The sequence below is a fragment of the Mustelus asterias genome, chromosome 18 (genome assembly GCF_964213995.1).
Source record: "Mustelus asterias chromosome 18, sMusAst1.hap1.1, whole genome shotgun sequence".
In the NCBI taxonomy this organism is placed as follows: Eukaryota; Metazoa; Chordata; class Chondrichthyes; order Carcharhiniformes; family Triakidae; genus Mustelus; species Mustelus asterias.
This window is the reverse complement of record NC_135818.1, coordinates 16,906,786-16,932,236: the sequence shown is the minus strand read 5'-3', so window position 1 is coordinate 16,932,236 and position 25,451 is coordinate 16,906,786. Positions and strand designations below refer to the sequence as shown.

At 43.0% G+C, this 25,451-nt stretch overlaps 1 protein-coding gene across 3 annotated transcripts in view; it reads right to left on the bottom strand.

Moving 5' to 3' along the window:
- Positions 1-3,287: 3,287 nt before the first annotated feature.
- The window catches only part of bub1bb (BUB1 mitotic checkpoint serine/threonine kinase Bb), a 133,557-nt gene continuing 111,393 nt past the window's right edge, over positions 3,288-25,451 (bottom strand). For all 3 annotated transcript variants that reach the window (XM_078233456.1, XM_078233455.1, XM_078233457.1), the window contains 7 exons: positions 24,679-24,810; positions 19,924-20,024; positions 16,801-17,013; positions 15,814-15,956; positions 10,364-10,529; positions 8,023-8,129; positions 3,288-6,753 (listed from right to left, as the gene is read on the bottom strand). In XM_078233456.1, coding sequence (XP_078089582.1) covers positions 6,573-6,753; positions 8,023-8,129; positions 10,364-10,529; positions 15,814-15,956; positions 16,801-17,013; positions 19,924-20,024; positions 24,679-24,810 — 1,043 coding nt within the window. In that variant the 3' untranslated portion in view covers positions 3,288-6,572. The remainder of the gene's footprint in view (positions 6,754-8,022; positions 8,130-10,363; positions 10,530-15,813; positions 15,957-16,800; positions 17,014-19,923; positions 20,025-24,678; positions 24,811-25,451) is intronic.

Genomic DNA, 25,451 nt, shown 5'->3' with positions numbered 1-25,451 from the left:
GGTGTACAAAATTATTAGAAGAGATAGAGGGGACAGGGTAAAATTGTTTCCCTTAATGGACAATTCTAGAACCAGAGGACACAGATTCAAGACAAGTGGCAGAAGGTGTAGAGGGGATGTGAGGAAGGACTTTTTATGCAAAGGGTAGTGGGTGTCTGAATCATTATAGAATCCCTACAGTACAGAAGGAAGCCATTCGGCCCAAGTCTGTACCGACCACAATCCCACTCAGACCCTATTCCCACAACCCCAAGCATTTAATCTCCTAATCCCCCTGACATTAGGGTCAATTTAGCATAGCCAATCAACCTAACCCACACATCTTTGGAGTGTGGGAGGAAACCGGAGCACCCGGAGGAAACACATGCAGACACAGGGAGAATGTGCAAACTCCACAGTTACTCAAGGCTGGAATTGAAACTGGGACCCTAGCACTGTGAGGCAGCAGTGCTAACCACTGTGCCACCGTGCCGTCTGGAATTCGCTGCTCAAGTTGATGGTGGAGGCAGAGACCCTAAACTCTCTGTACCTTGATCTACACCTCAAGTGCTGTTGACTATGGGCCAGATGCAGGAAAGTGGGATTAGAAAGGGCACCTCAGTGTCCTCAGGCTGGCATGGACAAGATGGGCCAAATGGCCTCCTTCTGTGCTGTAACATTTATATGCTCAGGGAGACGAGAGATGAAATCGCTGGGCCTCTGACGCAAATCTTTGTCTCGTCACTGGACACAGGTGAGGTCCCAGAGGATTGAAGGATAGCTAATGTGGTCCCATTATTTAAGAAGGGTAGGAAGGATAACCCGGGTAATTATAGGCCGGTGAGCTTGACGTCCGTGGTGGGGAAGTTGTTAGAGAAGATCCTTAGAGATAGGATGTATGCGCATTTAGAAAGGAATAAACTCATTAACGGTAGTCAGCATGGTTTTGTGAGAGGGAGGTCATGCCTCACTAACCTGGTGGAGTTTTTTGAAGAAGAGACCAGAATGGTTGATGAGGGAAGGGCCGTGGATGTCGTCTATATGGACTTTAGTAAAGCGTTTGACAAAGTGCCTCATGGTAGGCTGGTGAAAAAGGTTGGATCTCATGGGATAAAGGGGGAGGTGGCTAGATGGGTGGAGAACTGGCTTGGTCACAGAAGACAGAGGGTGGTAGTGGAAGGGTCTTTTTCCGGCTGGAGGCCTGTGACTAGTGGTGTTCCGCAGGGCTCTGTACTGGGACCTCTGCTGTTTGTGATTTATATAAACGATCTGGAAGAAGGTGTAACTGGGGTGATCGGTAAGTTTGCGGACGACACAAAATTGGCAGGACTTGCAGATAGTGAGGAGCATTGTCAGAAGCTACAGAAGGATATAGATAGGCTGGAAATTTGGGCAAAGAAATGGCAGATGGAGTTCAATCCTGATAAATGCGAAGTGATGCATTTTGGTAGAAATAATAACCACGATAAATGGCAGAACCATAAAGGGTGTAGATACGCAGAGGGACCTGGGGGTGCAAGTCCACAGATCCTTGAAGGTGACGTCACAGGTGGAGAAGGGTGGTGAATAAGGCATATGGCATGCTTGCCTTTATAGGACGGGGCATAGAGTATAAAAGTTGGGGTCTGATGTTGCAGATGTATAGAACGTTGGTTCGGCCGCATTTGGAATACTGCGTCCCGTTCTGGTCGCCACACTACCAGAAGGACGTGGAGGCTTTGGAGAGAGTACAGAGGAGGTTTACCAGGATGTTGCCTGGTATGGAGGGGCTTAGTTATGAGGAGAGATTGGATAAACTGGGGTTGTTCTCCCTGGAAAGACGGAGGATGAGGGGAGACTTAATAGAGGTGTATAAAATTATGAAAGGCATAGATAGGGTGAACGGTGGAATGCTTTTCCCCAGGTCGGTGGTGACGTTCACGAGGGCTCATAGGTTCAAGGTGAAGGGGGGGGGGGGGAGGTTTAACAGATATCAGAAGGACATATTTTACACAGAAGGTGGTGGGGGCCTGGAATGCGCTGCTAGGCAAGGTGGTGGAGGCGGACACACTGGGAACGTTTAAGACTTATCTAGACAGCCATATGAACGGCGTGGGAATGGAGGGATACAAAAGAATGGTCTAGTTTGGACCAGGGAGCGGCACGGGCTTGGAGGGCCGAAGGGCCTGTTCCTGTGCTGTATTGTTCTTTGATTGAGTGTTTCTAAAATATAGGTACCAATAATATTAAGATATCCAAGGAGATCCTTACTCCTTTGAAAGAGTAGAACGTTTCATCAGTTAGCGCAAATATATAGATCAGATATTGTTACCTCTGCATCTGTTGCCACAGTTGCTGTTAATCTCTCACTTTCATCTTTTGCAGGTGTTATTGCAAATGAAACTATTCCCTACACACTGGCAAAGTTTCTTTGTATTCTTACCCATTCCCTTCAGCTGCAGCTTTCCCTCGTTTTAACCTAGCTCAATATTATATATCAGTGAGCTCATTCTACATGTCTATACGTGTCAATATTTACAATGTCTTCAGTCCATTATTTTATTTTCCCTTCAGTAACAGTATAGTTGTGATTTAAAGCTAGGTTTGGTGGGAGAATGGGGCAGTCCAGTTTCTGCTAGTTATCAGTGATGAGGAGATGCCAGCCTGTGCTTAACCTCTCTCCATTCACATTGTCTGCATCTGTAAAGACTTGATTACCTGTTAAGACTCACATTCCAACCATTATCTTGTCATTGAGTCTGTGTCTATATATGCCGTGTTTGTGAACCCAACTCTCCACTCGTGCTACCAAATAAACCTGTTGGACTGCTGTTGTGAGACTTCTTACTGTCTCTAGTTATCAGTGTAATCGGAGCTGAATTAGGTGTAAAAATTGGGGGATTTAAAATAAGAATTGATTTTGATTCTGGCTCTGCCCAATTAACTTACAATAAGCTCCTGTAGAAACCGAGAGATTGCACTGGTTCGAGAATATTGATTTTGTTTGGTCTACAGATCGAGTCAACATGTTTTAAATGTTTCCACATTAAAGAAGTTAAATTATCAAGAAACTGAAAAATTTACGTCAATGCAATGGTTGAAAAACGCAGCATCATTGAGAATGACATTACAAATCAGGTTACTCAGTGAACCGCCTGTTTCAGCTATGTTAAAACGACAGCAAAATAAAGAGTATGCCTTGATGTCTTAAGTGATAAAGGGGAAAGAGCAATTAATTTCTATCACACTGCTTTAATGATTTGATTTGACATTTGGCTAGTTTGCGTTCTTCTGTTTGTTGCAAACGTATCAATCATACAACAAGGATTGGTAAAACAATGAGTTTATTTGAAGACAAGACTATATACAGGCATTGAGAGGTTATGTAGACACCTCTGATCTTTTGGACAGCTGCTCTGTTCTGGCTACAGGGTACATGGGATTATACATCACATCCTGTCTCATGGTGGATAGTGATGGACAGCAGTTTAGGATAAAAGGTCCATGTACATCACTGGTTTATGTAAATTAAGTTTGGCAGAAACCTTGGAAGTGTAATTGGGGGAATCGCCGTCTTGATGTAATGGAGAGGATTGTGCACTCTCCAACAATCCCTGGAGCAATGCCATGGACAACTCCTTGCTTGTGGTAGGACTACCCACAGCAACAAGGCTGGCGAAGGTGACAAAGTGTGATCCAAAAAGGCAGGTGAAGGCTGCAGTGATAAGACGAACCAGGCCTTTGCGATTTATGTTACCAAAGTCTGACTAACACCCTGCCAAGATTGTGCGGACAATGAAGACACTTGAAGGTACCCCCACAAAAGTCACTCGCAGGCTTCTACCAGGATCCACCAGGAAGCAAATCCTGCAAGCATGAAAATAATTCCTCTGGTTGTTATTGGAGATGGAGAGACCCAGAGAATCTGAGATATGGATATGCTAAACCATCTTAAATCAGAACTGGTTTAAACTGTTTGCAAATCCTGTGGTGGAGTTTGCAATTTCTCAATTATCGCCAAGGTGTATATTAAATGTGGTCGGTACAGATTCGATTGGCCTCCTTATGTACTGTCGGGATTCTATAAATGGGCTTGAAATTGCACTGGTTAGATTCATCATCACTGGCTGTTCATCAATTTGAGAATGATATCTACTCAGATTTCCCTACCTTGTGGGATATCCTTCCCCATGTGTTCAAAGATCCGCATGAACACTCATGCAACCCAAGACAAGCCCAACCTGGCCAATATTATCCCATTAGACTATCTTGAAAGTGATGGAAGTTGTCATTAATTGTGTGATCAAGCTGCATTTAGTCACCAACAACCTCTCACTGATGTTCCAAAAGGCCATTCACCTCCAGACCTCTTTACAGCCTTGGTCCTAACATGGATAAAATTCCACAGGTGAGTGACTACCCTCAACTTCAAGCTAGCATTTGATTGCGTGCAGCATCAAGGATCCCTCGTAAAATTAAAGTCAATGGGTATCTGGGACAAACTCTGCAGTTGCACCCAACAAAAAACAAGATGGTTGTTGAAGGCCAATCATTTCAGCTTCAGGTCATTACTGCAGGGATTCCTCAGGGGAATGTCCTAGCCCAACCACCTGTATCTTCCCTCCATAATTAATCTTCACTGATAATTGCAATGCTTAGCTCCATTTGCAACTTTTCAGGTAATGAAACGGTCTGTGCCACATGCAAAACTTGAACAACATTCAAACTTGGTCTAATAAGACGCAAGTAACATTAGTGCCACACAAGTGTCAGGTGATGGCCATCACCAATAAGAGCCTAACAGCTCCCATTGACATTATCATTGTCAATTCCCCACCATCAATATGAAACTGAACTGGATCAGCCACATAAATACTATGTTTACAAAAGCTGCACAGAGGTTGGGTATTCTGGTGCAAGTAATACACCTCCCGAGTCTCTAAAGCACACGTCAGGAATGCGTTGGAATACTGTCTACTTGACTGGGTGTTTGCGACTCCCAACAACATCCAAGTTCAATACCATCCAGGACAAAACTACCTGCTCGACTGACAGTCAATCCACCATTTTAAACATTGAAAGTGTAGTGAAGAAACTCTCCAAAGTTTCTTCCGCACCAACTCCCAAAATCCATGATCTCTACAATCCAGCAAATAAAGGCAGCACGTGCATGAGAACACAACCACCAAGTCATGCAACATCCTAACTCGGAAATAGATCACTGCTTCTTCGTCATCACTGGGTCAAAAATCCTGTAACTCCCTACCTAATACACTACGGGTGCACTTACATCACACAGTGGTTGAGAAGGCAGCTTGCTCGATCTTCCAGGGACAATTAAGATTAGATAATAAATGCTGGCCTGCACATCAAAGCCCACATCTTGTGAAAAATGAGCAAAAGCTATTCAGGATCCATTGCTTCTTGCAAAGGGTTGTCAGAACCATACATGATGTTGACATAACAATGATGTCAGAATACATGACTGAGCAGTGAGAGAAATCTTGGAGAGAGAATGAGCTCTTACCTCTGTAGGTCCAGATGGGCAAATACTTGCTGTAAATAAGTAATTCTGGTTTAAAGGACCATGGACTCCAGCTGCATGCTTTGGGAGATTGTCTAATCTCCAAAACCCCTCTAAACTCCTACCACACAACACACTTCCCAGATTGCAAATAGTCTGAACTCCTTACACCTAACAGCATTGTGAAAGCTTAATCATCACATGGACTCCAACACTTCAAGACAGCCCACCACCATCTGTATGGGTGACTGGGGATTGGTAACCAATACCCAGCCTTGCCAGCAATGTGCATATCCCAAGAATATATTTACCTCAAGTCATCTCATCCATAATGCAATTTTCCTCCTTACGGATACAAATTCATAACTATCGATTTCTTATTTCAATTAAGTGACTCCTATTCACAACTTTCTCACTATACAATGGTGGAAGGCGCCATTGACACCCAATTCACACAGGGCTGGGGAACCAGGAGAGTGAACCCTGATCCTTGTTCCCTTTCTAACCCAGTGATGCAAGGAGGCTAGTTGAAATCACCTAACTTAGGCCAGAGATCATGGTGCGGAAACCTTTGATTTGAATGGGTCAGCAACTCCACTGCTGTATTGTGGTTGTGGGGAAACTGGATTGGTTTTCATTTATCAATGTTTTCTGCATTTATATACCATCTTTAGTGAGGATATCAAAAAAAATGTAGAAAGTTGTAAAAGTATTTTTATACAATACGATCATTGTATTCACCATAGTCATAGAAAATAGAGAAAAATGATGTATGTTCAGTAACTCAATAAATATCCTTGTATTAGTGAGCTATGAAACCACACAGTTCTGGAAAGATCCCCAGATTTAATCCGCAGTCAGCATCAAGTTAGCGGATCTCAAAGAAAAAGAGGAAGGATTGGAGTTTTTTTGAAAAGATGTACTCTAGATCTTTTAGTTTTTTAGAAGTCTGCAACTTGGATGCAATCATTACAGCAATGAAAAATTAAAAGCATACGCACGCAACTTTATTCAGAACAATAAAAAAATTTCAGAACAATAGAAAAATATGATCCTGAAATAACAGTAGTGTTTAAAAATCACCTTATATTCAACAATGATTGGGTGCTGGTAGGAAAGCATCACCATACAGCACCTCATAATCTGGTTCAATTACATCAGTCACTGCCTGCTGCAGGTCACGCAGTATTGAGACAGAGGATGCATCTCCTGCATTCAGAATCGTTTCAAAGAAGCTGGTCCACAACTCCGCATAGAAACATGGTTCCATGCTGTAAAAATACAAAAAAAATTCAGTTTATTATAGCACCTTTCAGAACTTAAGGACATCCTAAAATACTTTACAGCTGATGCAACTTTCTGAATTGCAGCCACAGTTTTAATGTAGGGAAAATGTGGGAGTCGTGAGCTAATCATCAGATAATCTGTTTGTGATGTTGGTTGAGACACATCAGGCCACCATGGGGAAAGCCCCTGTTCATTTGAAATATCACTTTTACATCCACCCAAGAGCAGGCAGGGCTTAGATTAGTATCTCATCTGAAAGACAGCACTTTAGACAAAGGCCATTCTCTTCAGGGTATGCACTGGAATGTAGCCTAGGTTAAAGGTTGAACCCTCAACCTTCGGACTCAATGAGAGCACTAGTCAGAGTCATGAACAAGAGCATTGCGGGGAACAAAGCATCTAGCGAAATGCAAATGACATCCATATATCAAATAAAAGAGGAACTGCAAAACAGGCAGGAGTTAAATTCAGGTCGGGCACCAATGAGAAACACCAGAGATTGGGGAGCTGGAAGGATACAGGTTAATCCCCCAGTGTGAGATTGGTGATGAGGACAGAACTGGCGTTTCTGCTTTAACAAAATAGTCACCAAGCTACCAGTACATTCAGCTCAAAAACAATTGTAATGGCAAACATCTGGGATCAAAATTACTCATCCTCATCTCTTTGGCCACCTGATCCAGTGTGTCAAAAATGAAATAGGAAGTCCTGGTGATACGGGGGTAGAGAAAAAGGGCATAATGAGAAATAATTAATCCAAAGGGAGAAAAAATTCAAAGGGTCAAGCTTAGCATGGGCTATTTGGTGGACAAGGGGAATGCATGGCATATTCATGTCAAGATGAATTTAATGATTTTTGGGGGCTGTGGAACAGTAACTAAACATTTCCCTCTGGGGAGGGGGGGGGGGGGGGGGGGGGGAGGTGTTGTAGTGAGGAAGGGAGGTGAACAGAGCCTCATCTTCTAATATCCTTTTCAAAAGATGCATTACTTGACAGGAAAGCCAGGCCACTCCAAGTGGTGAATGAACTTTGATACGATTCTTAGCAAAAAAGTGTCAAAAAATGCATGGGAACCACAAGTGTAACAATTGATACACCACCCAATGCATTAGCAGCAAAATGTCCAGCCCATTTTAAACAAGAGCATACACGTCACTACATTATTGATGGTACTAACTCATTTAGCAATACAAACTAGCTCATTGATTTTACACTTCATTTACCAACACAGAAGTAATGCCATTAAAAATACCTGCAGAGCGTAGGCCTGGGTATGCACCGTGAACCTTGTTTGCTGACATCCATATGCTTTCCAAATAGCAGGAAATGGACAGTGTTTGCAACCCCAAGAAGATCAATCTGTAACAGCCAGTGATGAGAGTTAATGTTAAGAGCGTACAGCTCAGTTTGTGAGCTATTAACAGTGACTTGGCTCATGCATAAGCTGCACATTTTAATTTCATCTTATGGGGGAGTAGGGGGTGGCAAGGCATTTATTTTTGAGCTGCAACAGTAAGGTTTAGTAAATATATTTTCCTTGTGAATATAAAGATGTTCTGCTTTAATTCAACCAATCCAGTTTTTTTGCAGATACCTTCTCGTATCTTGGGTAGTTTAGCCAAGTAGCCTGTTCTTCACTTGTGAACTGGGGCAATTAGTATCAGCAAGTTATTCCATCATACAGGACTTATAGTCAAGTCTTACTCGGATGAAAAACATCATATACTTTCCAGCAATTAGCGACATGTGGACTCTCAATTTGTATTGGCCAATACCGGTCGAGCACACAGGTACAGAGTCATCACCTCATTGTTCACAATGGACACAGACCAAGTAATGCAGTGGCTTGCTGTTCATTCAAGTTTAATTAAGATCCAGCTGAATTTTAAACTAACTTTTAAGACTAAAGGGTCAATAAACATTTATGGGTCAATAAGAGCTCCATATATATTGACAATAATAAAGGCTGCAAGATGGTCACTTAGACAAGCTATCCTCAAAATGCATATTGACATAGAATCCCTACAGTGCAGCAGGAGGCCATTCGGCCCATCGAGCCTGCACCAACAACAATCCCACCCAGGCCCTATCCCGTAACCCCATATATTTGCCCTGCTAGATCCCTCTCCCGACACTAAGGAGCAATTTAGCATGGCCAATCAACCTAACCCGCACATCTTTGGAGTGTGGGAGGAAATCGGAATAGCCGGAGGAAACCCATGCAGACACGGGGAGAAGGTGTAAACTCCATACAGTCACCCAAGGCCGGAACCGAAGTTATTCTTGGACAGGTAACAGCTCATTTCCTCATGCTGTACACTAGAACTGGAGAATTAACTTCAGCCAGATCATCAAACAATAAGTCACTTGCAATGACCTTGATTATGCTTCACTGGTTTGGCACGGTGAAATTGAAATTCCACTCCTATTAAAGACATGATCAAATCACTTGTGTATCACACCAGGCTCATACTTTGAACTGTGTAGCTCAGTGAAATGTTATTTATTTCTTAAAGCATCACTTGGTGAGCTGCCCAAATGAAGTCCATTTGACATTGGGACCCTTTTTCTGTACCGGTTTGTTCCAACCGAGTGGTTTACTGGGCCATTTCAGAGGGCAATTAAGAGTCAATGATATTACTGTGGATCTGGGGTCATAAAGGTAAAATTGGCAGATTTTCTCTCTGAAGGACATTTGTGCATCAAGTAAGTTTTCACAACAATTTGGCAGTTTCATGATTATTAATGATAACAGCGTTTTATTCCAGATTTAATTAATAAACTTAAATACCCCTATGGTGAGATTAGAACTTAGGTCTCTAGTACGCCTCTGGATTACTAGTCCAATAACCCCCAACCCCAAAAAACAGGAATTGTTCACATGAGAAAGGTTTAAGGTTAAAACAAAATCATTTATGGGATGTGGGTGTCTGTCCACAAGACCAGCATGTATCATCCATCCCCAATTACTCTGGAGGTGGTGGTGGTGACGACTTGTTGCCTTGATTGGCTGCAGTCCATGTGGTGAAGGTACTCCCTCACCGTGCTGTTAGGGAAATGCAGCTACTGTTGTAACGTGGGAAATGCAGCAGACAATATATGCATGGCAAGATCCCACAAAGATCAATGCAACGTTCAATATTTTTTCCTTTTCAAGTGATGGCCTTTCTAGACTATTGTCAGTCCAATGGATTTGAGTAAATGCTTCTTAAAGATGATACTCAGCCAAGCAGATCGATAAGCCTCGGGTTTAATCATTTCCCCATTAATTGACTGCAGTTGTGGGCACTTTGCGTGCTGAGTGAAAAGGAAGAGGAAATGCAGCCCATTTTGCTCCTCGACTGGAAGGTGGGAGTTCAAGCCAGGGCACTTAGTTGCTCAATGTAGCTGTCCTTTGTGGACTTGCCTAAAGCATTGTAGCTATATGCCATCATGACATAATGAAAAGGTAGGGAGGGGAAAGTGGGGGGGCTAATTCCACATCAGAGTAACCCTATTGAGCATAATGATGAATATCATCAGTGTGTACAGGTCAGTGCAACTCAGATGTCAGTGTAAGTTTTGTGTCGTGTGATCCGTGGTTAGCTGTTTACCTGGTAGGCATTAGTGCACTCTAACAGGAGCTCCTTACTGGGTAGCACTGTAGGAAACTTTGTAAACTTGTCAATGTCAGGCTGCAACCTCAAGTCCAAGCTGTGAGTGAAATTCATGAGCTTAAGTAAACTGTCACTGCGGGGGCATATGGAGACATCATAGAACCTGAGGAGGAATGCAGAGAGTCAGGTTAAATAGAAAAAATACTAAAGAAAGTACAGAACGTAAAACTCAATTATTTCCAATAACCCAGTGTGTTTATCAAGAGAAAGAGGTGAATGGAAACGTGGACCATTACATTGAGACTTGCTGCAACTTGACTTTAAGCAACCATCCTGGCTTACAACAAACTCTCAATGCTCAGGCAGAGATTCAGGCAAGTTACTTTGCTGCTGTACAAATTCAAGCTGTTGAGTGCACAACTTGGCAGTCTCCAATAGGTGGACACGCGCACCTTTCATCTAACTCAGCCCTCAAATGAAAAGCATGAAGCGAGTCTCAACCATGGCTACCTTCCTCAAAAGCTGGAGGGAACTGTAGTCGAATTAGCTAAATAGGAAGCAGCACCAAGGCTGGATGAACTGGCAAGTAAAGTTGTGAACCTGCCAAGGATAATGTAGGGGTTATTTCCTTTTTATATTGAATTGCTCAAAAGAAATATTCTTTCATGGGATGTGGATGTCACTGGTTAAGCCTGCATTTATTGCCCATCCGTAATTGCCCATGTGAAGGTGGTGGTGAGTCAAAGAACAAAGAACAGCACAGGAACAGGCCCTTCGGCCCTCCAAGTCTGCGCCGATCATGGTGCCTGCCTAAACTAAAACTCTATGCATTTACGGAGTTCCTAACCTTTCAGTCCCATCCTATTCAGGTGTTCGTCTAGTTGCCCCTTAAATGCCGCTATCGTACCTGCTCCCGCCACCTCCCTGGGCAGCGCGTTCCAGACATTCACCACCCTCTGTGTAAAAAACGTACCTCGCACATCTCCTCTAAACTTTTCCCCACGCACCTTAAACCTATGTCCCCTCGTACTTGACTTTTCTACTCTAGGAAAGAGATACGACTATTCACTCTGTCCATGCCACTCAATCTTGTAAACCCCCCCCATCAAGTCACCCCTCAACCTCTGTCGTTCCAGTGAGAACAAACCGAGTTTATCAACCTCTTCTCATAGCTAATACCCTCCAGACCAGGCAACATCCTGGTAAACCTCTTCTGTACCTTCTCCAAAACATCCACATCCTTCTGGTGGTGTGGCAACCAGAATGGTACACAATATTCTAAATGAGGCCTAACTGAAGTTCTGTACAGCTGCAGCATGACCTGCCAATTTTTATTCTCAGTGCTCTGACTGATGAAGGCAAGCATGCCATCTGCCTTCTCGACTACCTTATCCACTTGCGTTGCCACGTTCAGTGATCGGTGGACATGTCATAGAAATCATAGAAACCCTACAGTACAGAAAGAGGCCATTCGGCCCATCGGGTCTGCACCGACCACAATCCCACCCAGGCCCTACCCCATATCCCTACATATTTTACCCACTAATCCCTCTAATCTACACATCTCAGGACATTAAGGGGCAATTTAAGCATGGCCAATCAACCTAACCCGCACATCTTTGGAATGTGGGAGGAAACCGGAGCACCCGGAGGAAACCCACGCAGACACAAGGAGAATGTGCAAACTCCACACAGACAGTGACCTAAGCCGGGAATCAAACTCAGGTCCCTGAAGCTGTGAAGCAGCAGTGCTACCCACTGTGCTACTGTGCCGCCCAATGTACGCCCAGATCTCTCTGCCTGTTAATACTCCTAAAGGCTCTAACATTTATTGTATAACTCCTACATGCATTGGACCTTCCAAAATGTATTATCTCACACTTGTCCGGATTAAATTCCATCTGTCATTTCTCTGTCCAAGTCTCCAAACGGTCTATATCTTGCTGTATCCTCTGACAATCCTCTTCACTATTCGCAACTCCACCAATTTTTGTGTCATCTGCAAACTTACTAATCAGACCAGCTACATCTTCCTACAAATCATTTATATGTGTTCTTGAACCGCTGCAGTCCATCTAGTCTATGTAGACCCAGTGCTGGTAGGAAGGGAGTTCCAGGATTTTGACCCAGCAACAGTACAGAAACAGCGATATTGTTCCGAGGATGATGTGTGGTTTGGAGGGGTACTTGCAGGTGATGGTATTCCCATTTGTCTGTTGTTCTTATCCTTCTAGGTGGTAGAGGTCACATGTTTGGACAGTGCTGTTGAAGGAGCCGTGGGGAGTTGCTGCAGCACAGTTTTTTAGCTGGTACACACTGCTGCCACTCTGCCTCAGTTATGGAGGGAGTGAATGTTTAAGGTAGTGGATGGGGTGTCAATCAAGCGGGCTACTTTATCCTGAACGGTACCGAACCTCAAGTGTTACTGAAGCTGCATTATCCAGGCAAGTGGAGAGTATTCCATCACATGCTTGATTTGTACCTTGTAGATGGTGGACAGAATTTGTGGAGTCAGGAGCCAAGATATTCGCAACAGAACTCCCAAACTCTGATATGCTCTTGTAGCCACGGTATTTAAATGGCTAGTCCAATTCAGTTTCTGGTCAATGATAACTCTCAGGATTCAACAATTGTAATGCCACTGAGTGTCAACGGAGGATGGTTAGATTCTCTCTGGTCATTGCCTGGCACTTGTGTGGCATGAATGTTACTTGCCACTTAGCAGCCCAAGCTTGGATGTTGTGCAGATCTTGCTGCTTTTGGACACGGACTGCTTCAGGATCTGAGGAATTGTAAATGGTGCTAAACATTATGCAATCATCAACGAACATTCACACTTCTGACGTTATGATGGAGGAAAGGTTATTGATGAAGCAGGTGAAGATACTTGGGTCTAGGACACTACCCCTGAGGAACCCCTGCAGTGATGCCCTGGGACTGAGTATTGACCTTGAACAATCACAACCATTTTCCTTTGTGCTAGTTATGACTCCCAACAGTGGGAACTTCCCCGATTCCCATTGACTTCAGTATTGTCAGGGCACAGTCATGTGGCCTTGATATCAAAGATGATCACTCTCACTCCACCTCTGGAGTTCAGCTCTTTTGTTCATATTTGAACAAAGCTGTAATGAAGTCAGGAGCTGAATGGCTTGACGGAAACCAAACTGAATGTCAGTGAGCTGGTTATTGCTGAGTAAGTGCTGCTCGATAGGACTGTCAATGACACTTCCCATCATTTTGCTGACAATCGAAAACAGACTGATGGGGTGGCAAATGGTCGAATTGGATTTGTCCTTTTTTGAGAACAAGGCATACCAGAGCAATTTTTCACATTGCTGGGTAGATGCCAATGTTGTAGCTGTATTGCAACAGCTTGGCTAAGGATGGGACTAGTTCTCAAACACAAGCCTACAGTACTATTGCTGGAATATTCAGGGTCCATAGCCGATGCAGTATCCAGTGCCTTCCGAAGTTTCTTGATATCATGTGGAGTGAATTGAGTTAGCTGAAGACTGGCATCTGCGATGTTGGGGACCTCCGGAGGAGGCCAAGATGGATCATCCGCTCTGCACTTGACTGAAGATGGTGGCAACATTGTCTTTTACACCACTGTGCTGGGCTCCCCATCATTGAGGATAGGGATATTTGTGCAGCCTCCTCCTCCTCGTCGCTATTTAATTGTTCACTACCATTTATGACTGGATTTAACAAGACTTCAGAGCTTGGATCTGATCCGCTGGTTATGTGATTGCTTAGCTGTCTATTATATGCTGCTTAAGCTGTTTGACATTCAAGTGTCCTGTGTTGTAGCTTCACCAGGTTGACATCTCATTTTGAGTTTTGCCTGGTGCTGCTTCTGGCGTGTCCTCCTGCATTCTTCATTGAACCAGGGTTGATCCCTGGCTTGTTGGTAATGGTAAAGTGGGGGATATGCCAGGCCTAAAGATTACAGATTGTGGCTGTATACAATTCTGCTGTGCACATGGCCCACAGCACCTCATTGATGACCAGTTTCTAGTTGCTAGATCTGTTCTGAAATCTATCCCACTGAGCAGTGGTAGTGCCACACAAATTGACAGAGGATACCCTCAATGTGAAGACAGGACTTTGTCTCCACTAGGACTGTGTGGTGGTCACTCCTACTGATACTGTCATGGACAAATGCATCTGCTAAAGATAGACTGGCAAGGATGAGATCAAGTATGTTTTTCCTTCTTGCTGGTTTCCATACCATCGGCTGAAACCCAGTCTGGGTCCTTTAAGACTCGGGCAGTAGTTGTGTTACCAAGCTTTGCTTGGTGATGGACATTAAAGTCCCCCTTACACAATACTGATTCATCAGCTTGGGGGGTGGGGGAGAGGAGTGGGAGAGATAGATTGTAATCAGCAGGAGTTTGTAATCCTTGCCCATGTTTGATCTGATGCTACCATGAGACTTCAAGTCAATATTAAGGACTCCCCAGGCAATTCCATCCAAACTGTATACCATTGTGCTATGTCTGTCCTGCTGGTGGTTGTATCTGGAAGATTGTCTGTAAGATATGATTCTGTGACCTTGAGTATGTTGCTTGATTAGTCTGTGGAATAGTTCTCCCAATTTTGGCATAAACCACCCCCCCCCCCATGTTATCAAGGAAGACTTTGCAGTGTCAACAGGACTTGTGTGCCATTGTTGTTTCTGGTGCCTTGGTCTCCCTGGTTTCATTCCTTATCCATTTTTCTTTAGCAATTTGACACAACTGAGTGACTTGCTAGGTCATTTTGGAGGGCATTAAAGAGTCAACCACACTGTTGTGAGTCTGAAGTCACAGACCGGGAAGGACGAGAAGTTTCCTTCCTAATTTTTAATTCCAGAATTAAAATTTCACCAGCTGCTATGTTGGGATTTGAACCCATGTCCTCCGAACATTAGCCTAAATCTCTGGGTTGCTAGTCCAGTGAAATTACCACTATGCCACTGCATACCCAAAACAAGAATTTGCAAGTCAACTCTGATTGGCACTGAAATCTAAATTGCAGAGTTCACCTATGCATCATTATTCTCTGGAGCTAATTTGCAGTGACTACACTTCAAAAGTGTTGCAGTATATCAGGTGCCATATAAATGCATTGTTTCTCTTGATAGTGTTTTGTCCTTCTATCAGCAGCAATTACAGGTTAGTTTTTCTGGCAGAGTCTCAACCCTTTCTTCTATTATAGGAATATATAGAGATAATAAAGAGTAGCTTTCAGTGGCTACTTTGATTACTTGGCTGTGGATTGATTATAGCTTCAATCTGCGGCTGACTTACTGGTCATACTTCAGGATTGGGTGGTTTTATACAGTCTGATAGAAGAATCCAATATTGAATTTCTGAAAATTGAACTCCTGGTCTAACCCAAGTCCACACAAGAAACAAAAGGCATTATTCAGCTAAAACTATTGCAAAATAGGTCAAACGAACCTGTCACCCATGAAGAGTGTTTCCGGTGCTATGCCCCCATGAACTATTTCAGCTGTATGCATCAGTTCCACTAGGGCCAGCAAGTCATGTGTCAGGAACACAATCAGTGCTTCTGGTACAAATTCCCGCAGCTGAGACAGACCCTACAAAAGGAAAACAAAGGGAAACAGCTTTTAGGACTGCAAAGATGGTTTGGTCCCAATTGTCAGAGTAAACTTCATTTTCAAACGAATCAAGAAGCGATTCAAATAAAGATTTCATAAAATAATTTGTACAAAAGGAACCAAGAAATACTAGCAACTTCATTGTTTAATATTGTGGGAATTTCAGAAATAAACTTGCCAGTAATAAACCAGAATGTTATGGCAGTCACTCGAGTGCAACTATTGTAACTAAATATTAATTGGATTTTATTGTGTCCAATGCAATATAATTGGGAATTTCTGGAATTTTCTAGCCTCTTCTTTCTGCCCTCGATACTCAAACGTATGGCAGGTTAAGCAGAGATATGGCTCTGCAGCTCTGGTTGCCCTCTAGTTCCTCACTCAAATAGTCATTTTTCAGACATGAGCTGAACAGTGGGTGTCAACAAGCTAATAACTAAGCCCCGGATTGTTCTGATTCAATACAAGTGAATCATCAGATAATGTGCAGGCATTGTGGGAACCTTCACCGATTTTCTGCCCCTACCTTGATTAGGCCACAACTGCAGCAGCCTTAGTAGCACAGATAAGAAATCAGGCAGCATGTCTCATCTACCTCACTCAGTACTACACAAAGAGGTGCATTTCTTCATTAAGCAATTGACCAGTTTTTCAGCAATTGCCCATTGAAACAGCCTATAGACTGTCTCCATTGTCAAGAGCACACATGAACAACTATCATCCTTTACTAGTCCTCCCCATCAAAGCAAATAGCACGTGATGGCATGTGGAATGGGAAAATAACTACCAAAACAACCAGTTTGAAATGGAGCAAGTTATTTACCACTGCAGCATCAATGTAAAATCTTCCGTTTCTTCCATGAAAAGTTATCATCTGTAGAGTTTCACAATTATTGCTCTGATCTACTGTCACACATCCATTCTCAAACATGTAGCAGCTGTGATTCTGGCTGAAGTAATTAGCAAACTGGGAACCGAGCCGCATCTTAAGTTGTTGATTGATGTAGAAGTCCCATGGCACTGTGTGTGAATACACCTGTTTGAGGGAAGTATTCAGAGGTCAGTGTTTATGCATTCTTAATGTTACATGTACTTCGAGTGGAGCAGCTTTCAAAAAATGTCAAAACACTTCTGCCCGTATCCTAATTTACACTTAGCCACACCAACCTGTCACCTAGACCCTCATTGATTCCTGGATTAGCAATGCCTCAATTTTAAAAATCTACCCTGGCGTTCAAAGTCCTCTATGGCTTTGCCCTACCTTAGCTCCATCCTCCTCCAGCCCAACAACCAAGGTCTCGACACTCCTCTATATTGGTCTCTTGTGCATATATGACTTCCTTTGTCTAACCATTGAAGCCCATGTCTACAGCTGCCTAGATCTTAAGCTCTGGAATTTCCTCCCAGAACCCCTCCTGCTTTTAGATGCTCCTTAAAACCCAACTGATCGACCAAGCTTTTGGGTTACTTGTCCCAATTAAGTCCTTATGTGACTCGGTGTCCAGTAACATCTCTGAAGCCCTTGGGATGCGACACTATATAAATTCAAGTTGTTAAGGGGAATGTTGTTTTTGAAGTGAAGCAGGATGTGTACTCAAGTTAGATATCTTCAACATTTACCCCCTCCTTACTCTAAACACTATTGGTTCTGTTCACTGCACAAAAGTCCCACTCACAGCCTGGCCAAGCTCTATTAACTCTGACCTTGAAATTATCATTATTAAAATCCCCAGTCCCCATTAATGCTGACTTCTACAACTTCCTCCAGTTAAACAACTCCATTGTCCTCCAATAGACTGCAATAACAAAAGAGAGATGTTTCCTCAGTCATAGATCTATTGATACTTCTTTAAATTGCTTCGCTTTTACGTCTTCAAAACCATACTAAAAACCCTCCTTGGTAACTTTGCCCATCTCCTTGTTTTTGTTTCTGTTTTCTCCATCCTGGTGACCACATGATGGCTCTGCAAAGCGTTTAGTGATTTTGGTTTGTAAAAACGTTGCAGAAATTCAAGTTGCTGGTAATGGCACCACTAAGAGGTTTGGATCCAGCTGACTGACAGAAAAACATCCCAGCGCAAGAAAATCCATAATTATTATTCAGGTACCAGGAAAAGTCATGGACAGACGGAAGCAGGGCTCAAGGAACGAAACCTTGAAACACTGCACTTCGACACTCAGAGTTCACCAGAAAGCACTGAAATAAAATAATGAAAATAAAATAGTAATATCTACACATCATGCCAACTGCACAGATAATGGAATTTTAGCTCAATTTCCTGTGCTGGGATTCTGTTCCAAAGCCAGACATTTCTGACATATCAGAGTGCTCATTTACCAAGTATAGTGGCAAGGTGGCTATCACAGTTGCCTCAACGCCAGGGACCTGGGTTAAATTCCTGGCCTGGGTCATTGTGTGTAAGGAATCTGCACGTTCATGCCGTGTCTGCGTGGGTTTACTCCGGGTGCTCCGGTTTCCTCCCAGTCCAAAAGACGTGCTGGTTAGGTGCATTGGCCGTGCTAAATTCTCCCTCAGTGTAGCCGAACAGGTGTCGGAGTGTGGCAACTAGAGGATTTTCACAGTAACTTCATTGCATTGCTAATGTAAGCCTACTTGTGACACTAATAAATAAACTATGTTAAAACATTTTATTCATTCAGTGACGTTTATGGCAGTGGCAAAGTCAGCATTTGCTGCCCATCTTTAATTGTCCCGAGGTGGTGGTGGCGAGATGCCTTCTTGAACCACTACAGTCATTGTGGTGAAGGTATTGCCACATCACTCTTAGAAAGGGAATTCCAGGATTTCGATCCAGCAACAATGAAGGAACAACAATATTTCCAAGTCAGGATGGTGTGTCTGTCTGTCAGAGAGAGATTTGCATGGTATTTCCATGTGCTTGTTAATATTGACGCTCTAGGGAATAGAGGTTGAAAAAGCCTTGGTGGAATGCATCTTGTAGATAGGATACACCAGCCACAATGTGCTGGAGGGGATGAACATATAAGGTGATGGTTGGGGTGCAAATCAAGCAGACTGTTTTGTCCTGAATTGTGTTGAGCTACTTAAGTATTGTTGGAGCTGCACTCATCCGAGCAAGTGGAGAGCATTCAATCATACTCCTGACTTCCAGTGTGTAAAGCAAATCCAACAGGCTAATCAACTGAAGGGGCCATTAACGCCTAGAAGGATCAGGTTTTCAGTTGTTAGTCAATTTTCAGCAGCACGCCCAAAATTTCAGGTATTTCAGGTTTTTCCTGAAGGCTCATTTGATATATCTCACAATTGGGGAAATGATGATAGAAGAATCCTGGTTGTTTTATCTTCCTAATCAATTTTAGTACCTCAACACCTGAAGACAGGTTAGCTAATTCAACACGCCAGCAGGATTTTTTGTATAAACATAAATTTTAGGTTAACTAGGAGACATCTTTAAAATCAATTTATTTGCCATGTGTTGAATTGTTCAAGAAGAAAACGTAATCCCAAAATGTTTCCATCAAACCTATTGCAGGAAAACTGATGATGCTCCCACTCCCCCATTGTGACAAGACTCCTCCTTGGTCTATATCTACACAGCAAATAAAGAATGACTGCAGTATCAGCTGTTTTTCATTTTTCTAAATATGTCTTCAAAAAAATTCCATTATATCAATAACAGCTCATCAGTTTACAAATTACACATTAGACGATTCGTACAGAATGACAAATCGTCATAAATGGGGCAACAGGAGGAGGGCAGATGGATATTCCAAATATCCATTTAATCTTCCCTGCAGTAAGAGTTCTGAAAAGTTACCATATACTATTGCCGGTCAAAAATAAAACTAAATAGCAGAAAGGCTAAACCAGGTATTTGGCGTTATTCTCCAAACCTGTAAAATGCCTGACATTGTTCTAAATAGAGGTCCCATTACACACCTCTCCGATTGATAATTTACCTACCTTAATTATAGCTTTGGACAAGTTCAAACTTGAATTGGTCCCGTAGAATATACGGTACTGTTCATGTACTGCTGCTTGTTTGACGATAAACGTTTGCGAGCCTGCAGAAAAATAGAATAAGCATTTACTGATAGTGCACCTTTCACAACTGCAAGATATCCCAAAGTGTTTTCCATCCAAACCAAAACAGATTATCAAATCACGTACCTTGGTAGATGCAGTCACTGTTCGAATGTGGGCAACGTGACTACCAGTTTGCATGTGAGATCCCACAACCAGCACCAAGGTACATGATTTGATCATCCGTTTTGAGGTGCTGGTTGGTGGATAAAAATTAGCTAGGACCTCAGGGAATACTCCTGATCTTCCTCAAAATATTGCTAGCAATCTTTTACTTTCAGCTAGGAGGAGATGAGGCACTGTTTAACATGTGAAACAGTGCGGCACTCAGGACTGGAGGAGTATCAGCCTAAACGTTGTGTTTGGAGTGGATCTTGAACCCATGACTTTCTGACTGAGGTAAATGTTATCAACTGAGCCATAAACAGGAAATGTTGAAAAAAATAGTACTGATTTAGGACATCGAAGACTTTTTCTATAAAAATACTTTAGCAGCTGGCCAAAAAGTCCTTTATAGAAGGAGATGCATATTACAGCAGGTTCGGAGACTGCCGGACAAACAAATTTGTTTTATGTTCCCATTTCTCATAATAATTCAATACTATCACTTGATAGAATTGAAATATCATTTTTGATAAATTAAAGGGGAAGGGAGGAAATATTTTCAAATGGAAGCAATTCCATTGAACCACTATATTATTCTCAAAAGTCCAAGAGAACCATTAGATGGATGGCTAATATGTCAAAAAAAGCACCCTGCATTAATACATTTGAGACAATAAGTTTTAGATCTTTACGATGGTACAGCCTGGATTGGCTCCATTTTTATACAAATCAATAACTGCACTAAACGGCTGGAGTCAAACTTCCTCCATTAAGGAGCACAGAATTTGTTTTAGTTGCATGGAGTACTACCATGAAATGTCCTCGTACAAAGAGTCTGGTTTGTAACGCTGTCAATTTGTAAGTAGCAATTCCTTCCAACTTTGCAAGAGATAAATGCTTATCTTTAGTAACCACAAAAAGCATACTAATGATCGTAATATTTGCACAAGTAGTCACCAGCAAGTATCAGCATCCAGTGGTTTTGCAAGCTTAGTGCATGAACATTCCACTTAAGTAGAATTTAGGTCTCAGGTCAACACTTCCATCGGAGGATTGAAATCTGGCTGAAAACACAAGATATCGCTGCATATCATGTATATCACATATACAATATTGATTGGAGTGTGTGTAAACTATCACTACAGAAAGTGCAAGCTGATATCTTAACTAAAACACAATTTTGAACTAGAGGTAACTCATCCTCACCAATCTACTTGTCGCAGATGCATCTGTCCATGACAAGATTGGTAGGAGTGACCACCACTCACTCTTCTTGTGGAGACCAAGTCCCATCTTCACATTGAGGAAACCCTCCATCATGTTGTGTGGCACTACCACCATGCTAAATTGAGTAGATCTCTGACAGATCTAGTAACTCAAACATGGGTATCCACAAGGTGCTGTGGGCCATCAGCAGCAGCAGAATTGTAAACAACCACAATCTGTAAATGAAAGGTTTTTAAACATTATCTTTTCTTAGGTTATGGTTATCCCCTGGGGTTGAGGGTGACTTGCTTCCACACTAAAAATGAGTTCTCAGGTAACTGAAGAGTCCAATATGTGACTTAGAGTCTCTGTCACAGGTGGGCAGATGGTGGTTTGAGGAGTAGGTGGGTGGGGTACCCGGGTTGCCTTGCGTTCCTTTCACAGTCAGCGCTTGGCTTTGGCTTGCTCTCAACAATGAAACTTGTGGTGTTCTGCTTCCCAGATACTCTTTCTCCACTCCAGGTGGTCTTGGGCTAGGGATTCCCAGGTGTCGGTGGCTATTATACTTCTTCAAGGAGGCTTTGAGGATGTCCTTGAAGTATTTCCCCTGCCCTCCTGGGGCTTGCTTGCCATGTCGAAGCTCCGGGTATAGGGCTTGTTTCAGGAGTCTCATGTCAGGCATGCAGACAATGGAGCCCGTCCAGTGGAGCTGATCGAGCATGGTCAATGCTTTGTTGCTGGGGATGTTGGCCTGAAAGATAACATGGACATTGGCGCATCTATCCTGCCAAAGGATTGGTAGGATCTTGCAGAGGCAGCCCTAGTGGTACTCCTCCAGGGTTTCAAGGTGCCTGCTGTACACAGTCCACGCCTCAGCCAAATAGGAGGACAGGTATCCCTCCTGCTCTGTAGACTGAGCGTGGTGCCAGGTCTGAGATTCTGGTCTTAAAACAAACACTCTCTCTTCCTGAGGCGACCGAAGGCTGTGCTGGCACACTGAAGGCAGGTGTTGAAGTTGTCAATGTCTGACCTTGTTGGTAGAGTATACATGCTGTCCTAGGCCTCGTCATGGATTTTGATAACTGGAGAGCAGTGCTGTGTGACAAAGGCAAGTTGTTACAGATGTTTAGTGCAAGGCCCATGCTCTCGTACTCCTTGGTGAAGGTATCGACAGCAGCTTGAAGCTTGACCTCCAAATGTGCATAGGCGTAAGCAACACGGGCGGCACGGTAGCACAGTGGTTAGCACTGCTGCTTCACAGCTCCAGGGTCCCGGGTTCGATTCCCGGCTCGGGTCACTGTCTGTGTGGAGTTTGCACATTCTCCTCGTGTCTGCGTGGGTTTCCTCCGGGTGCTCCGGTTTCCTCCCACAGTCCAAAGATGTGCGGGGTAGGTTGATTGGCCAGGTTAAAAATTGGCCCTGAGATGCGTAGGTTAGAGGGATTAGCGGGTAAATATGTGGGGGTAGGGCTTGGGTGGGATTGTGGTCGGCGCAGACTTGATGGGTCGAATGGCCTCCTTCTGCACTGTAGGGTTTCTATGATTTCTTTCTATGATTCAACACAGAGGATAGGATGGACCTTGGATCTGGCCTGCAGGTGGCGGAGTTCCATTTGTCCTGTAGTTTAGCTCCAGTGGGGAGCTTGCTCAGGGTGAGATGGAGTATTGCAGCAAGGAAGATTGAGAAGAGTGTCAGTGTGATGACTCAGCCTTGTTTGGGCCCAGTCCATATGCAAATTTGGTCTGTGGTGGATCCGTTGGTCTTGCATATCATCGTGGAGCAAGTAGAAGATGGTAAACCTTTGGGGGCTGCCAAAACAGAGGAGGATGTTCCATAACCTCTTGTGGTTGACAGTGTTGAAGGCCTTGGTGAGGTCAAAGGCAGCTATGTACAATACTTGGAGCTGCATTTCTCTTATAGATGTGACTCTATGACTCTAAATCCCACATTTTCAACAACCTGGGATTTATCATTGACCAGAAACTAAACTGGACCAACCATATAAATATTGCAGCTACAAGAACAGGTCAGAGGTTGGGAATTCTGCAGCGAATAACATACCTTGTGATTCCACAAAGTCGGTCCACCACCTGCAAGGCAGAAGTGGGGAGTGTGATGGATAATCTCCACTTGCCTGGATTAACGTAGCTCCAACAACGCTGCAGAAGCTCAACACTATTCAAAGCAGCCCGCTTGATTGGCACCTCAACCACCAGCTTAAACATTCACTCTCCATTACCAACACATAGTGGCAGCAGTGTGTACCATCTACAAGATGCACAGCAGCAACACATCAAGACTCCTTCGACAACACCTTCTAAAGGTGTGACCTCTACCATCAAGGACAAGGGCAGCGGATGTTCGGAAACACCACCGCCTGCAAATTCACCTCCAAGCCACACACTATTCTAACTTAGAAATATATCATCGTTTCCTTCAATGTCTCTGGGTCAAAATCCGACAACTCCCTTCCTAATGGCAATGTAGGGTGTATCTATACCACATGGACAGCATCAGTTCGATAAGACAACTTAGCACTAACTTCTCAAGGGCAATTAGACGTGGACAATAAATGCTGGCCTAGCCAGCGACGCCCACATCCCATGAAAGAATAAAAAATATTATTGTATGCTTTCAGTTTCATAGAATGAATTGTGTCTGAATGAATCAAGATGTTGAATGTGGATAGGCAATGTAAATGCAGTAAGAAAATGGATAGCATGCTTTAGTCCCTGAGGTTATTGGGGCAATGACTGCATGAGTATGAAATTGACTAAGGGACAAAAAGCAGAGTTTAGAGTGATGAATGGTTGTTTCAGACGGAAGGGAAGTGTGTATGGTATTCTTAATGGTTGGTATTAGAACCACTCCTGGGATAATTGAGGAAATGAGCTTGGTGCCTATATCGCCATAAACAAAACCATGCAAGTTATTTTTCCTTTAACATAACTATTGTCATTTGTTTTGGACATCAGACATCGAACCTTGGACCGAGAGAACTAGGCTGACAGCCAGAAACTAAATAGCAAATAACATTTTCTAAATATTATTACAACTATATTTGCAACAGTGTGAATGCAGCACTGAACACTTGGGAGCATGGAATTCCAATTTGTTCTGCAGCAATCAAACTACAATTGTTCTAGCCAAAGATAACATTTACCCAACATCAGCAGTTAAACCAATTTGAGTCAGATTGGTACCATGATGATCCTGCATTTTTAATTTATACGATTCTTCCACTTTTCCGCAAGTGTTTGCCCAGCCATTTTTCTCAAAACACCACCAAGTGATGTGAACAGAATAAACTGTACTGTCTCTTACCCAGATTCAGCTCATGTCCATCTTCAATTATAGGTATTGGTCTCTTCTGAATGTGAAACTCTGGGAGTGAGCTCAATGGCACAGGAAGGGACAACAGCAATTGATTTTGCACTTCTGTATCCCAAGGATTATCTGGAATTTATCAGAGTGATATTTCAGAAACAAGAAAAACAAAGCATATTTGATTCTTTACACTAGTGCAACAATTCATAACCAATGGTGTGTTGTGCTGTCCACTGAATGTGCCCATTTTATTCATTTTGGAGGCAAGAGTGTGCATATTTTTTGGCAACATGTAATCCATGGCAGATAAGATGTACCAATATAGAGATTAATATTTCTGGCTAAAAGACAGATAGCAAATTTCACCAGCATCAGAGCAATACAGGAAGCCATGTTCTGGTGAGGACTGAAAGGCTGTAAGGTGGTTACTGTAATGAAGAGCTATCAAAACTATTACAACTGTGGCTTAACCAAAACTTAGAAATTACTGCTGACAATATTAGATGCGCACTTAATAAATCCATACAACATTTGCCTTAGGTATATTCCTGGGTTTGGGATCACCAGCTACTCCTGTTATTTTATCTTCCATTCCAGACAGGGCAGATTCTGCTCTACCCACCCAATGTTTAATCAAATTTAATTGAACAGAGGAATCTCTGCATTCTGAGACACATTATATGTCACCAAATGATCTTTCTGACCTCAGTGGAAAAGGTAACACCATGGAGAGATGGTGGTGCAATGGTATTGTCACTGGCCTTGTAATC